Source organism: Anthonomus grandis, chromosome 1 (genome assembly GCF_022605725.1).
Source record: "Anthonomus grandis grandis chromosome 1, icAntGran1.3, whole genome shotgun sequence".
NCBI classification, from domain to species: Eukaryota; Metazoa; Arthropoda; class Insecta; order Coleoptera; family Curculionidae; genus Anthonomus; species Anthonomus grandis.
Window position 1 is genome coordinate 27674753 of NC_065546.1, and position 15222 is coordinate 27689974.

Genomic DNA, 15222 nt, shown 5'->3' on the forward strand with positions numbered 1-15222 from the left:
TTGACATACATCAAACAAAAATTTTAAATTTGTTTGGAATATCCCCGTTTTAACGTACTTTTTACTTTTTCTGTCATAAAAATCAATTTGGGCACAGTATTCAAATTCAAAAATAACATTCAATCCCATGAAACTACTTCGGCAACAAGAACATGGCATGTAAAACTGATTTATTAAAAGACTATTCATTTATTGCCTTTATTTACAGGATTTTTTTAACGAGGATGCCCGTAAATCTAGTTTTAAGTATTGGTTTGCTGGAAGTGGTGACTCCTGCAGCATAAGCAAAGTAAGTTACAATTTACTTTGACAATTAATTACAATAACTTCACCATAACTATTTAGTAAATAAATAAAGTAATAAATGCTGCTATAGACTGGCCTCAGTTGTTTAAAGTTAAAGAATTCATTCTCAGAGTTTGAAACTTTTGTATGTTGAATGAACCAACCACATAATTGGTTTGCAGCACTATTATTGGCCTGCTATGACAAATAAATCTGTTTGACTCTTAATTTAATAGTTTTAAGCAAAAACTATAATACATTTTGTAAGTTATTCTTTCTTCGTAGTCGTATTAGTAATTGGTAGCTGTGTTACCTAAATGATTTACTTGGCTTACTGTGATTTTGTTTTATATGAACTACTTATGAAAATAAAATATAAGAGTTAGGATTTCAGTGGCAGCACCTTTAAATTTTCGTGAATTACTAAAATGAATGTCATTATTAGCATAAAAAATCTTACAGAAATAACACTGGTTGTTAAGAGTGGCAGTAAAAATGAGACTAAAAATTGTGGACCAGATAGTTTAATTAATTTTTTAGCTAAACTTTGGGAAGCATTTTAGTTGATGACTTATATAGTTTCTTAAAATCCTAAATTACAAACTTTCAATTTATAAAAGACAAATCATTTGTAATGAATCTGTCAATAATAACAGAAGCTGCAGCTGAAGCTATTGTAAATAAAAACCAGTTAGGTGTTGTTTATATGGACTGCGAGAAAGCATTTGCAAAACGTAAACATAAATTATGAACTATTGCTTTATAAACTTGTAGAATTAGGTGTAACAGAGGAGATCTACAACTTTTTTACATAATATCCATCTAACAGAGTGCACTGTGTCAGAATTGGTACCTGTGAATCAGAACCATCTATTGGAACCTCAGGAGTGCCATAGGATAGCAATTTGGGCCCTTTACTGTTTCTGTGTTTTACAAATTCATTGTCAGAGTGTCTATCAGACTGATTTGAAACTTTATAGAGCCATTAAATCAAAAACAGATTGTGATTTGCTACAGCTCGATATTAATAAAATAACTAAATGGTTTTCAGATAATAAAATGTTTCTTAACAAGGAAAAATTTTCAGTTATAACATTTACCAGGAAAACAAATCTGATTTCACATAACTATAAAGTTTTTACAATAGCTAGGTTGTATGGTGCTTTTGTTAGGCCCTATTTGGAATATGCATTGCAAATCTGGAAGCCATACATATTGATTGTATTGAAAAGGTTCAGAAAAGATTTTTGCATTACCTATATGTATTAAAAAACAACACATATCACTTGAAAGTTTCATATAAATCTATGTTGGATATTAAGGATATTAAGATATTAATTTTAAGTTACTTTTGCACAGACGACAACAACAAGCTGTGATTTATCTTTATTACATCCTAAATAATATAAAGTACAAAAAATTTATTTATTTATTTAATCAATACCCAGGATCAACCCCATTACAAAAAATATAAATATTTCTGAAAAAGAAATAAAAGCTAGACTACATAACCACTAATTATTAATTAACAATAAGTATCAGACTTAATCTTAATACCAAGGATAATTCAACTGTTTTACAAGCAGTAATAATAATCTCTCGAAATCTGAACAATTGACAATGCAAAATTAGGTAAGAAAAAACAAAATATATTATTATCAATGACAACAATCAAATGTACTTCAAACTATTAATCATAGAGCAAAATTATTAAAAAAAAAATCCTACAGATTCTCAATAAGACTTTTAAAATGCAATAAGGCAATTCCCAAAACTTCAATTCCAGTAGAGTTTACTATCCTCAAGGTTCTTTCGACAGGCAAATGCATAGCATAGTTGGTACAATGATGAGGCAAAGAAAACAATCGATTTACCCTCAGATTACCGTGTGGAATTAAATGAAATTTTATTAAGTCTTTTGGGACAAATCACAAGGCTATTCAAAAGTTTATAATATTATAGGAGGAAATTACCTGTTTGTTTCTTTTGTAGAAACTAATGTAACTACATTTACCCACATTCAAAGCCAAACTATTACCAACACACCATTCACACAATCTATTCAGATCATCTTGCAAGAGAACCATGACATGGTTCAGTTCAGACAAGACAATGTCTGAACTGAACCCTATAAAACTTTAAATCGTCGGCAAACAACAAAAAATCACTATTTTCAAAGCAAACCAAAATATCATCATAATAAAAATATTGAACAACAGAGGAGAACAATGACCACCCTGTGGAACCCCCACACCTTATCAGTGTGACCTAGCATCACCAATTTGTACCTGCTGAAATCTGTCAGAAAGAAAACTTGCAAACCAGGCCACCAAACAATCTGAAAAGCCAAAAAGTCTCAATTTTTTTAGTAATAAGCTATGGTTGACACTGTCAAATGCCTTGGAAAAGTCTGTATATATTACATCCACTTGTTCACCCCTCTCCAAAGCATTCAACAGAGCACCCTGATACAACAAGTTTGTAAAAGCGGACTTGCCATGACTGAAGCCATGCTGTTTACTTAACAGAAGTTCTTTGCAATAAAAATTAATTTGGTCATAAATAAGACTGTGCAGAAGTTTTGGAATGGCAGACTACACACACATTCCTTTAATTTAATTATGCATGCACCACATTTAAATATAGGTGTAATAAAACTGAGTTTCCACTGGGATGGAAAAATTGTCAAGTCTAATGACCTACTGAATAAAATAAAGAGGGGATAAGAGAGGTACATACACATTTTCTCAAAAAATAATTGGGTATACCATCAAGGTCAGCACTAAGTTTAAGGGGTAATCGAAGGATCTTATCAAAAATTAACAACCAATAAACTAAATAAATTAATAACCAACAGATAATTTAGGATTTGGAATAGATTGAAGTAATAGATTGGAATAGTATGTTTACACCAACCTGCCAAGGAGGTAAGTTATCTCCATTATAGACAGTGGAAGAAAATTGGGCAAACCCCTCTACAATTTGTTCACAACCTACAAACTCCCCATTATTATAGGTCATCAAATCAGGAAGCCTATTTGTTGCTCTCCTGTTAATAAACTTATACCAAAAACTTTTGGGGTTTGTATAAAGTAATTGGTCCAAATTTGAAATAAAGTTCTGGTAACAAGTCTCCATTAGAGTTTTGCACCTAGCTCTAAGATCTGAAAAGACTTCTTAGTCTGCAACAGTATGACTGAACTGATATTTCTTATATGAAATATAATTATTATATACAGTATACTCGCGGTAACGTGAACTTACGATTTTATGAATAACTCATTAATGTGAACGCCAATATTTTTCTATGTTAATTCTATAGTGTGAACAAACCCATATTTCGATAATGTGAATAAGAAATCTTTAGTAATCCTGTGTAGACTTATCTAGGCTTGTTAGTGGATATTGGGTTTACGCATTCGAAACGTTGTTTGGTCATTTAGTTGATATTTATTAGAAAAGAGAGAGTGTCGCATCTTGCGCAGTGGCCTTTTAAAATGGTTAAAATTAATAAGAAGTGTTTAACTCTAATTTTGAGAAATCAAAAATTTTTGAAGAGCACAAAAATGGTATGGTTACTGCACTAGCAAAGAAATATCAAATAGCAAAATCAACTATTTGTGCAATTAAAAATAAAGAAGAACAAATTCTAAAAGTTGTTGGAGAGAGTTTAAGATCTAATAAAATAAAAAAATGCACTTTAAAAAGTGCAGAAAACCCCAAGATGGAAACTTTGCGGTATAAATGGTTTACCAAACAGCGTGAACGAAATTTGCCAGTTACGGGTGATATGCTTAAAGAAAAAGCTCTAGATTTACATAGAAAATTAAAACTCAACGAAAAATTTAATGCAAGCGATGGATGGCTTCAAAAATTTAAATGGAGATATGGTATAAGGCTGCTTAAAATTGCAGGTGAAAAGTTGTCCTTGCAGCCTCACCTTGTAAATCCCTTTATTGAAGGCTTAAGAAAAAAGATAAAGCAGCCTAATCTTAATGAAGATTAAATTTATAATGCAGATGAGACGGGTTTATATTGGAAGTTATTGCCAGATAAAACCTATGTTGCAATTTTTGAAAAAACGTCACCTGGTCTAAAAATAGCTAAACAAAGAATAACTCTTTTGGGGTGCACAAATGCTACAGGATCACACAAACTAACGCCTTTAGTACTAGGAAAAGCAAAATCACCCAGATGTTTTAAAGGATTTGATAATCCAGTCATCTATAAAAGCACTAAAAATGCCTGGATGACGCAGGAAATTTTTAAAAATTGGTTTTTTAAGCATTTTGTTCCAGAGGTAAGTGAAAGTTTTGTTTGCTTTTTAATTTTTTAAAAACTAAATTGGGTTTTTAGTTTAAATCATTTTTACAAAGCAAAAACCTTCCTTTAAAAGCCGTTCTCCTCTTAGACAATGCCCCTTCGCATCCACCGGCAGAAGAATTAAAAACTTCTGATGGACACATTTTTGTTGTCTACATGCCCCCCAATGTTACACCATTAATTCAACCATTAGACCAAAATGTTTTGCGAATAACCAAACTATTTTACAGAAAAGGCCTATTAAGTTCAATTGTATCAAAGGGTCAAGGAGTAGCTGAGGCCCTAAAAGTTATAACTTTAAGACATGCTATTATGCAATTGCATATGGCCTGTCAAAAAATAGAGCCTTCAGTAATTTCAAAATGTTGGAATAATATTTTGAGAAAAAATTTGGAGGATGACCTACCTTTAGCTCGACTAAAAGAGATGTGGGAAAATGATGTTAGAGCAGCTGCAGTTAATGAAACCATTACGTTGCTTTAAACAATTGAACAGGTATTATTTAGTGCTAGTTACTCCTTTTAATTTTCGATTTTTGGAAATTAAAAGAAGAAAGTCTAATAGTTTTAGAATTTCATTGAGGTATGATTGTTTTTAGATTGATTATAATCCCAAAGAGATTGAGGAATGGAATACAGACGCAGTGGAGGACAATCTCGATAGCAATGATTCAGAAGATAGTGACTGCGAGATATTAACTTTTGAAGAAAAAAAAGTTACGCATTTGGAGGCTCTTGCAGCCTTGACTTGTCAACCTTGAAATTGTCACACAATGGGCCAATCAAAACTATGTCGACATAAAGGACATTATTACACTAAAAGGTTTAGAAGAAAATGCTGTAGCCTTAAACCTGTCGCAAAAAAAAGTGCAAACAAAAATTACATCTTTTTTTAAATAAAACTTTTGTATAATGCTTAAAACTGTAATAAATAAATTTATAAATAAATATAAACATAATTCATAGGCTTTATCCAGTTGCTAGAGGTGCTACGAGGGGTTCGAATTGTCTGGATAATATTTTTACAACTGTCTCCAGTTCCAATTGTAATGCTAATATTTGTGATCTATCATTGTCTGATCACTTGGGAATTGTGTTTCAATTTAAACAGAGCATCCCCGTTCGAGGTGACGCTGTTCGTATATGTTACCGCCCTATAACAGATTGGGGGTTGTTAAATTTTTATAATGCGGTGGAGAACTTTGATTGGGACTTCATAGGCAATACTAGTGATGTTGATATCTCTTTTAACTCTTTTGTTAAATCTCTGAGCGAGGCTTATTTAATGTGTTTTCCACTGAAGTCAAAATCAGCGAATACCGCCAGGCGCTCAGCTGCTTCTAAGTGGTTTGATGAGTCTCTCAGGGAGATGAGAGACCGGCTCTGTTTCTTAAGACGGGCTAGTCAACAATACCCCAATTTGATATCAAGTGATACTATCCGCACCTACCGTATCAAATACCGGCTTGAAATTCAGACAAGGAGGAGAAAGGTCAATGACAACTTCATTAGCCAGTCAAGTGACCCTGTCCGGGCAATGTGGAGGGTAATTACAGCTCTGAACCCTAGCGTAAAGGAATCGGAGCTGAGTGATATTAATGCCAGCCATTTTAATGAATCTTTCGTGAATGTTCCTGCCAAACTAAAAGAGACTCTTCCTCTGCCTCCCAAAAATCCTTTAGCTTATTTGACTGGCCCTTGCGGACCCGGCTTTTCCTTTGCCGAAGTTACTTTCATCCAGGTCCGTCACGTGATTGATGGCATGAAGAATAGTGCAAGCAATGATCCATATGATTTGAATATCAGACTCATAAAGACTATTAAGAATTTAATTATTGTTCCCCTGACCAAACTAATCAACCTGGCTATCTTTGAGGGCACATTTCCATCCTGTCTTAAAATTGCTTAGGTCATTCCTATTCACAAAAAGGGTTCAAAAGTGGATGTTGAAAACTACCGTCCCATTTCTCTGGTGCCTATCATTGGAAAGATTTTTGAGTCTTTACTCAAGACTCAAATAGAGGAGTATTTTGAACAAAACTCTTTATTTTATGTGAACCAACATGGGTTTACAAAGAAACACTCCACCACTGGTGCGGTCCAGAACCTGTGTGACGTGGTGCTTGACGGATTTGAAAGTGCTCTGTACTCCCAAGCCTCATTTTACGATTTATCTAGGGCTTTTGATTGTGTGGAGCATAATATTCTTCTTCAAAAGCTCAACCACTACAAATTTTGTTTGAGAAGTCTGTCACTGCTACAGTCCTACTTGAGTGACCGAAGTCAGTTTGTTTGTTTTGGGAGATGTAGGTCTCAGAGTTTGTCGATTGAGCATGGAGTGCCTCAGGGATCAGTTCTTCGGCCAATCCTGTTTCTTATTGGTTGGTTAATGACCTACCAACTTGTTACCCTGATTGCACTTTCTATTTGTATGCTGATGATACTACATCCCTGTGTACTAGTAGGAGTTGCGCAAACATTTCGCTCAAGGCTCAAGAATCTTGTTCTCAGTTTAGAGACTGGGCCGTTTCCAATAGATTGTGCTTAAATGAGTCTAAAAGTCAAAATATAATTTTTTCCCTTCGGGACGTTGATTCCCAGCAACAATCTTTAGGTGTGTCTGTGGATTTTCTGGGTGTTAGATTGGATAGTGGTTTGACGTGGCAAGGTCACATAGATGAATTGTCAACCAAATTATCAAGGTGTACTTTCCTGATTCGCAATTTGTCTGGGTCTGTCTCCGCAGGTACTCTCAGGACAGCTTACTTTGGATATTTTCACTCTCTAATGACGTATAACTTACTAAACTGGGGTCATTCAGCGCATATGCCCAGGATTTTTGCATTGTAACGTCGATGTCTGCGAGTGATTGCGCAGATTGGATACAGGGATTGTTGTAGGGTCCACTTCAGGCTTCTGAGAGTTCTCACCTTACCAAGCGCCTTCATACTTCTGTGCCTTGTGTTTATTAGGGAAAACCTACCCAGGTTTGCGACTCATGCTAGCACTCACAGTCATGACACCAGAAATAGCGGCTCCTTGGTGGCACCATTTAGGAGACTCGAGCGTACCCGTAATGGCGTGTCTTATTATGGAATTAAGTTCTTTAATGTCCTGCCGATCTCCGTTAAGGATTTGCCTCTTAATGCTTATAAGACAAAGGTAAAACATTTTTTAGTCACCAATGCTTTTTATTCATTTGAGGAATTCCTGAGCTCAAATTTCAGTGCTATTGCATAGGCTGGGTCTCTTGACTTTTAGTGTTAAGTGTTTTTAAGCATTACTTTTTAGGCTTATATGTGTTTTATTTTTGTTCTTAGGTAAAACGAATTTTACAGTTTATTACTTTTATTTGCAGTTATATTTTTGACTGACTTGTGTAAAAGCGTTATACTTTTTGGCATGAATAAATAAATAAAAAAAAAAAATAAAATACAATGTAGTTCCCTTTTATTTTAATTTTAGCTATTTTTAATATAATCTCCATAATGTGAACATTTCAGTAATGCGAACTAAGTCGAAATTTTTTGAGTTCACATTAACACGAGCCTACTGTATATTCATTCATAAATATATACATATATTCTTTTGCTGGATCAATTACTTTAAACTCCCCTGAAAACCAACCGGGAAAAGTTCAAATTTCAAATTCAATATATGATAGAACTCTGAAACCGCATTATCAATATTAATTACATTCAAAACAAGATCCCAATTAACTCCACACAAATAACTATTAACACTCAAATAATTTGCATTTCTAAAGCCATAAAAGAACTGTACAAAATTTAAACTTTTCTTTACCATTGTTAAAAGGTAATTAAAAATGATAAGGCTTATGGTAGACAGATTTATCAAAAACACAGTCAACTGCTTCACTCACCATTAGATAATTCCTATTTGTAAAAATAAGATCAAGTAAAGTATTTCTATCATTGGGGCACAGAATTCCTTTGAAAAAAGTTAGGTAAGAATAAAACTCCCCAAGTATTAATCCACTAGAGTTAGTAAATAACTAGTGTTTGTAAAGTATTCAATAAATAAGTGATATGATGTGTGATGCTTTCGATTCTGTAGATAAATGATATGTCCATTAATAACAATATTTCATTATTTTCTAGATGGCAGAAGCTGGTTTTATATTTACCGGTTCCTCAAAAGAACGAGACTCGGCCCAATGCTTTTATTGCAAAAAAGAACTTGGAGGATGGGAAGAAGATGATAATCCGTGGCAGGAGCACTTAAAGCACGCCCCACAATGTGAATTTGCCAGAATGCAAAAGCCACAGTCCAGCTGGACCTTGGAAGAAATGATGGATTTTATTAAGAAATCTATTAAATTCAACCATCAGAATAATGAGAAAAAAATTAAGGAATTTTTCGAGACAGCAAGAGACATGGTTAAAAAGTTACCAGATTAATTAGTTTAGTTTAGTTTTAAGTGGAATCCAAACGGTACAAGGTTAGTTCTAAACTGTTATGTGTTTTATCACCAGCAGAATATAACAACACTTATTTCTGTATATATATACATTTATTATTACAATTTATTAATTTATAATTAATTACAAATATCTCATTATTTAGATTAAAAAAAAGGTAATTCAGAACCAATATGTCATGTTCATTGTACCATCTGCCGCCTTCTGCGTATCCATAATACTTTGCTGTCTCACCAGTTTTTTTACTGAAATTTTACGTTTGAGTTCAGGGGTAGACTCCATTGGCACTTCTTCTTCTAGGGGCTTCACCGAAATCATTTCTAGGTCTTCATATGATCCAACCATGGATGCTGAAGGTCTAAAGATAGGGTAATTTAATGCAGTATAATGATTTGTTTGCGCTTTATAGTAATTTTTGCATAATAAATAAATAAAAGGCAAAATCTCATTTTCTACATAAATATATTTAAAAAAAATGCGTATAAAAATTGAAATTTGTATTAATGAACACTAGCATGAGCACCGTAACCCAAACATAGCAATTCTAGTAAATATTCACATACTAGCAACTACTTACTTAACTGTTACATACAAAATGTTCCACTTAAAATCAACATTTTTAGCCTAATATGGTTGTTTTTCTTCTGGCCTACAGACTTACTTAATGGGGGCACACCTTATACAGTCTCCCCAAGTAAAATTCTTTCCAAACTCCTCCCCTTCCTCCAATGTTTGTGGCAAACGATGGTGCAAAGTTTCAGGCAACCTCAGCCCACACAACCCCCCAAAAACTGAGATTATTCCCATTATTATTATTGGCAGCACTAGTACATCTGAACCCTAAAAATCATATTATTTTATTAAATTCAATTTCAATTGACAAGGGATTTTACCAGATAAGTAACAAAAGGTATTATTATCAAGCCTACTCCGGCAATATAGGCGGAAACTCCTATTCCAAGGCCCCTTATGGCTGTAGGGTATAATTCACCAGCAAAAGGGTAAATAATGAAAAATGATGCTGATATGGTGGACTTGGAGATTAAAAATAGTACGAGAGTTGCCACTTCATTATCTACAAAATTAAATGAAAAATGTTTAATTTTATTAACAGAATTATAGACATTTCTTAATAGGAGAGCTCTAACTGAAAGCTGCTCTAAAGATTAATTTGCACCTTAATAACCAGAGCACATAATGGATGTCCAGTATTGGTTCAAACTAAGCTCCTGCACAGGAGTTAAAGATATCAGTGTTTTTTTTGGAAATAATATATTCAATTTTTTTTTCTATCACTAAGTAAGAAAATGACTATTTTTCATGTAAATATAAACTTAATTTCTTATAACTAGAAAAAAATTCTTTTCAACATGATTTTTTTTTTATTTCAAATATAGCCTAAATATATAATATTGCCTCCATGTGCATCAATAACAACTTGGCAACGTCTCTGCATGCTGTCAACCAGGTTGTTTCAACAAACATTTCTGGAAGAATTTCATTCCGAAGTTGTGTTAGAACGGTCCTAAGCTCAGCCATTGTTTTGACAGTTGGTCTGTGTTCATCTAGCCTTTGGTGAAACATGTAAGTGTTCGATGCAATTGAGGTCTGAAGATAATGGAGGGAGTGAAAGAAGCGGCATTCCGTTCATTCCTTTCGCATTAATAGCAGCTCTAGCCCTGTGAGGTCTGGCAGAGGAGAGCAGCATGAAATTGTGGTAGGTACAATGTTATTAATGACATGCCGCCTGCATTGTTCTATGTTCATATTTCCATCGGCAATGTAAAGGTCAGTACGACCGTTAAAACATATGCCACCCGATCCCATTATTGAACCTCTTCGTAAAGGGTAGACACGTTGAACAGATCGTCAATTTCTAGGTGTTCTAGGTAGAGCCCATACTCTTCGACTATACTAAAATCTGGCATATCTGGAGTTATCTGTGAAAAGCACATACCTTATTCATTGACCCAATTTACGTGATCTCTTGCCCACTGTAACCTTTGCCGCATGTGGTCTTGGGTTAGTGGAACCCGCCTTTATAGGCGTCAGGATTACAAATTTACACCATTTAATCGTCGCCTTATTGTTTGAAATCAATTGAAACAATTGTTCCTGTAGCGTTAGAAAGGCGCCGAGAAAGTTGCCTATACGTGGATAATGGATCTATCCGCGCACTTAGCGTAACAAATCTGTCTTCTGCGGCTGTGGTTTTTCTAGGGCCACCGCTACCCTGGTCTTCCTAACACATATAAGAAAATCTCATCCATTTTTCACAAAGAGACCGACGTATACTACAGACGAAAAACAATGAAAAACACAAAGTCACGGTCTCACAACATTTACTTAAAGCTACACGTGTTTCGCTCTATTCAGAGCATCATCAGGCCTTAAAAAGCCACTAACGTTGGCAAAACAGTAAATAAACCCTGTTTATTAGTAGGTACAGTAAATAAACAGGGTTTATTTACTGTTTTGCCAACGTTAGCGGCTTTTTAAGGCCTGATGATGCTCTGAATAGAGCGAAACACGTGTAGCTTTAAGTAAATGTTGTGAGACCGTGACTTTGTGTTTTTCATTGTTTTTCGTCTGTTCCTAACACAGTTCCAGTTTAATTCAATCGATTATTTAATCTATTTATGATGCTTGCGTACATTAGACAAATTGCCAAGTTCTTGTTGAACACCATCACTTTGGAGCATGTCAATAGCCCAGTTTGCTTCTTAAATGGTTAATTTACCTCGCACCATTATATTAAAGAGATACGCATACTACATTATTACCAAATACATAAATCATAAATGGTTTAACTTGTTTCATTTTACCAAAATAGCATAAAAATGTTGGGAATAATCAAAAAATGCATAAAACAAAATGTTTACCAGAACACCAATGTAATTTAGTGTATGTACCTATAGGTCCATTTTGTGTTAAACTGGTCTCCAAAAATTTATTTTATTGGAATTTGTTTACAATTTTCAGCAATATCCTTAACTCTTGCAGAGTAGTTTATTTAAGTCAAAATGCCAATGATTTAATAACAGACATCCTATTTATAATATTTTGGGCAATCCATTGGACCTCAGAATAACTTGTCCAATGGAATTTCATAAATATAATTATTTACTTGACTCCAGTGGACAATTTTTTGTTAGAAACCATGAGACTACTATTTTTATGATACGTAAGATGTCCATCTCTCGTCAAAAAAAATGTTTCATACATCCTCTCTGTACCCAATTTGAGCAAGCATCCTTACAGCCCTCTTCTGCAAGCCGAATACTCTTGCTGCATGAGGACAATGCCTCTAGACACACGCCCCAAGTGTCCACAAAATGGACAAATGTATGGTTAGCAGCTAAATATGAGTTACATAATGATATATAATGTCTATGAGCCACATAATTTTTAAATTTATCATTTAAGTTAATATTTTTATAAGTAAAAGAACAAACTTTTAAGACATATAGTACCCTATCATTTAGTACTTGAGTGTACAGTGTACATGAGTATACAGTTGTTTAGCTGAAAATCGTTTATATTTTTTTATTTATTAATTTAAGTATATATTTAGTTCTAAACAATATTTTAGGAGTATTAATATAAACCACCCGACACAACTATTCCGTACGGTATTATTGACTCAACAAGGGGTTTGTTATAAGTGATTTGTTTAAAATGCTTCTCAATATATAAAATTTGTGAATTAATTATCTTAAATTTTTTGTAAGATACAAAACATCGTGATTCCATTTTAAGTGCTTATCAACAAAAATGCCAAGTTGTTTAGTGCCAGTAGTCTCTTTAGTTGTATCGAGCAGCATAAACTCTTTTTGCTAGTGCAGCATTTTGAAGACATTCAAAATAAACCGCAAGCATATCAACGGCTTCATCGTTCGTAAAACGCATTTTGCAAAAACAAAAAATGCTCAAGTAACGTAAAACTTTTGACAACTTACTATTGACTATTTGAGGAATGTTTATAATTTGAGTAGACATTTGTTTTGTTGCATTCCATGGCCTGCTTTCTAATAATTATTTTTTTCGTATTATATCCATAGTGAATATATAACATAAAATAGGTCTGATTTTTGATATAAGCATTATTAATACTTACCTTTTAGTGATATTAGGTAATATTTTCAAAAATGGTAAATTTTGTTTTCAAAAGTAGTGAATTTTAAAAAATTCCAAAATAATTAGTATAAAAAAATTAAAATTTAAGGGTATAAAATATTCTTTGGCCTATATTTTAGGTTAGGAACAAGATATCGAGTTGCGGTTTTCGCAAGATTATTTAGACATCATTTAGCTATTGAAAAAAAAAATCATATCAACGCACTTAAATTTTTTGAGAAAATTAGTCATTTGTGTCAGAAAGCCGAAAAAAGCCCTCTAGCGGCGAGATGTAAAACTAAAAAAACATGAAATATAATAATATTCGTAGTATAATAATAGCTCTTTTCAACTAGCCCAAGTTTGATAAAATCGGCTAAGGCGTTTTTAGTATACAGGGTGTGTTTTAAGCCAACTTTTGAACACCCCCCACCACTTTATTTTTAGAGATACAGCAAAACTATTCAAATAAAAAAGGTTCGGATTAGTCTCTACTTTAATAATCAGCTATTTTTTTGTTAGGTTAATTCAGAAAATTTACAGAAACATCAGTTTTCTAGATTCAAGATTGCAGTTGCGCCCCCTAGCGGCCATTTTAGAAACTTGAAAATATTTTCCAGGTCATTCTCTTGGCCATTTTAGTAATAAAATTTTTTATCGCAAGCTTCTACGATGAATAGTTTCCCAGATACAGTACCTCGCATTCTTATTTGGCCACCCTGTACATAAGTGTCAATTTAGAATTGTCTAGCCAATCATTTATTTTTGATATCACATTATTTTTGATAGACACATTATTGTAATCTCTCTCACAATGTCCCATATATTAGCTGAAAAATATGCTGTTGTGTCTGTTAACGAGTTGTGATAGAAAGTATTGGATCCGATACTGTTCCTTATGGGCACTAATTAATTACTTCTCCAACTCTGTATATTGTCAGTTTGAAAGACAGTATGTATGTTAGTTAGAGAGGCAGATACAGTTCCAACTCTGGCACGGTTTATCAAGACATAGGTGGACATCCTTTTGGCTAAGTCGCTGCAGTGACTTTCAGAGGTTATATTTGAGTCAAGGGTGACTCCTAAGCATTTCATCTTGGAAGAGTGTTGTCTTCGGCGTTCCATGGTCGTAGAAAGAAAAATGACATTCTCAATATTTGTTAGGTTGAGCTCTATATGATTCGCAAGAAACCAGTCGCCTACTCCATGAATATATTTTCCCATCATTTCTCTATTTTATTATTACAGTATTAAATCATTGATATAGATGAGAATCAGCAAGGGGTCTAATATGGAATCATGGGGTACACTGGTAACACTTTCTCCAGATAATTCGCCCTTTCAATAGGGCTCTGTCTACCAGATAGATTGATCAAACTATAACTTGATTGAGAAACTCCATAAAAAGGTTAGCTTAGAAACTAGGATGCTGCGAGAAATACAGTCTTGATGAGAAGAGAGAGAAATACAGTCAATACGGCCTTGGAGAAGTCACAAAAGGTGGACGAAGTCACCCTCCTCCAGGCCTTCCACTATACCATCACACACCCTGCTCAATGCCATTATAATAGATACGCTCTTCTTAAAAGCAAATTGTTCATTAATGTTGGACGCAAAATAACAATACAGTTCATGCTTAAAAAAATACTTAAAAAACAGGGATTAGAGAGATGGGTTGATAGTCATTATATGAATTTATGTTCTTTCTTGAAAACGGGTATTATTTTACTGTTTGACAAATCTAGGTTATATCCCTTCTTGAATACAAGAGTTAAATAACTTGGTTAATGGGATAATTCACAAGGTTCTCATTTTTTTAATCTAAAATTATCTCAAGCCATATACAAGGTGTCTGGTATCGTTATGTTGAAATTTTGGAAGCGTAAAGAATTTTTCCTTTTTTTCAAGTTAAAAAAAAAAACGAAAAACTTGTATATTCATTTTTATTTATTTCAAAGTAACACGCCCAGGTATGTTATTTGAAAATAATACTAAAAAAAATCGAAAAGTAAATAAAGAATGTTTTTATTTATCCCTATAAATGAAAATAAAGGGGA

At 33.6% G+C, this 15222-nt stretch overlaps 3 protein-coding genes across 8 annotated transcripts in view; 1 reads left to right on the forward strand and 2 right to left on the reverse strand.

Annotated features, from left to right (window-relative positions):
- On the forward strand, positions 1–9221 carry LOC126740894 (baculoviral IAP repeat-containing protein 5). The gene is made up of 3 exons (XM_050447070.1): positions 1–155; positions 209–289; positions 8729–9221. Exons 1-3 carry the CDS (start codon positions 153–155, stop codon positions 9026–9028), a joined length of 384 nt encoding a protein of 127 aa, XP_050303027.1. The 5' UTR covers positions 1–152; the 3' UTR covers positions 9029–9221.
- The window catches only part of LOC126740629 (THO complex subunit 5 homolog), a 259584-nt gene that overhangs the window by 71255 nt on the left and 173107 nt on the right, over positions 1–15222 (reverse strand). The window lies entirely within an intron of this gene.
- LOC126740646 (carcinine transporter) overlaps positions 9120–15222 on the reverse strand; it is a 25425-nt gene continuing 19322 nt past the window's right edge. For all 6 annotated transcript variants that reach the window (XM_050446793.1, XM_050446784.1, XM_050446771.1 and 3 more), the window contains exons 6-8: positions 9943–10124; positions 9711–9889; positions 9120–9407 (exon numbers count right to left, since the gene is read on the reverse strand). In XM_050446793.1, coding sequence (XP_050302750.1) covers positions 9212–9407; positions 9711–9889; positions 9943–10124 — 557 coding nt within the window. In that variant the 3' untranslated portion in view covers positions 9120–9211. The remainder of the gene's footprint in view (positions 9408–9710; positions 9890–9942; positions 10125–15222) is intronic.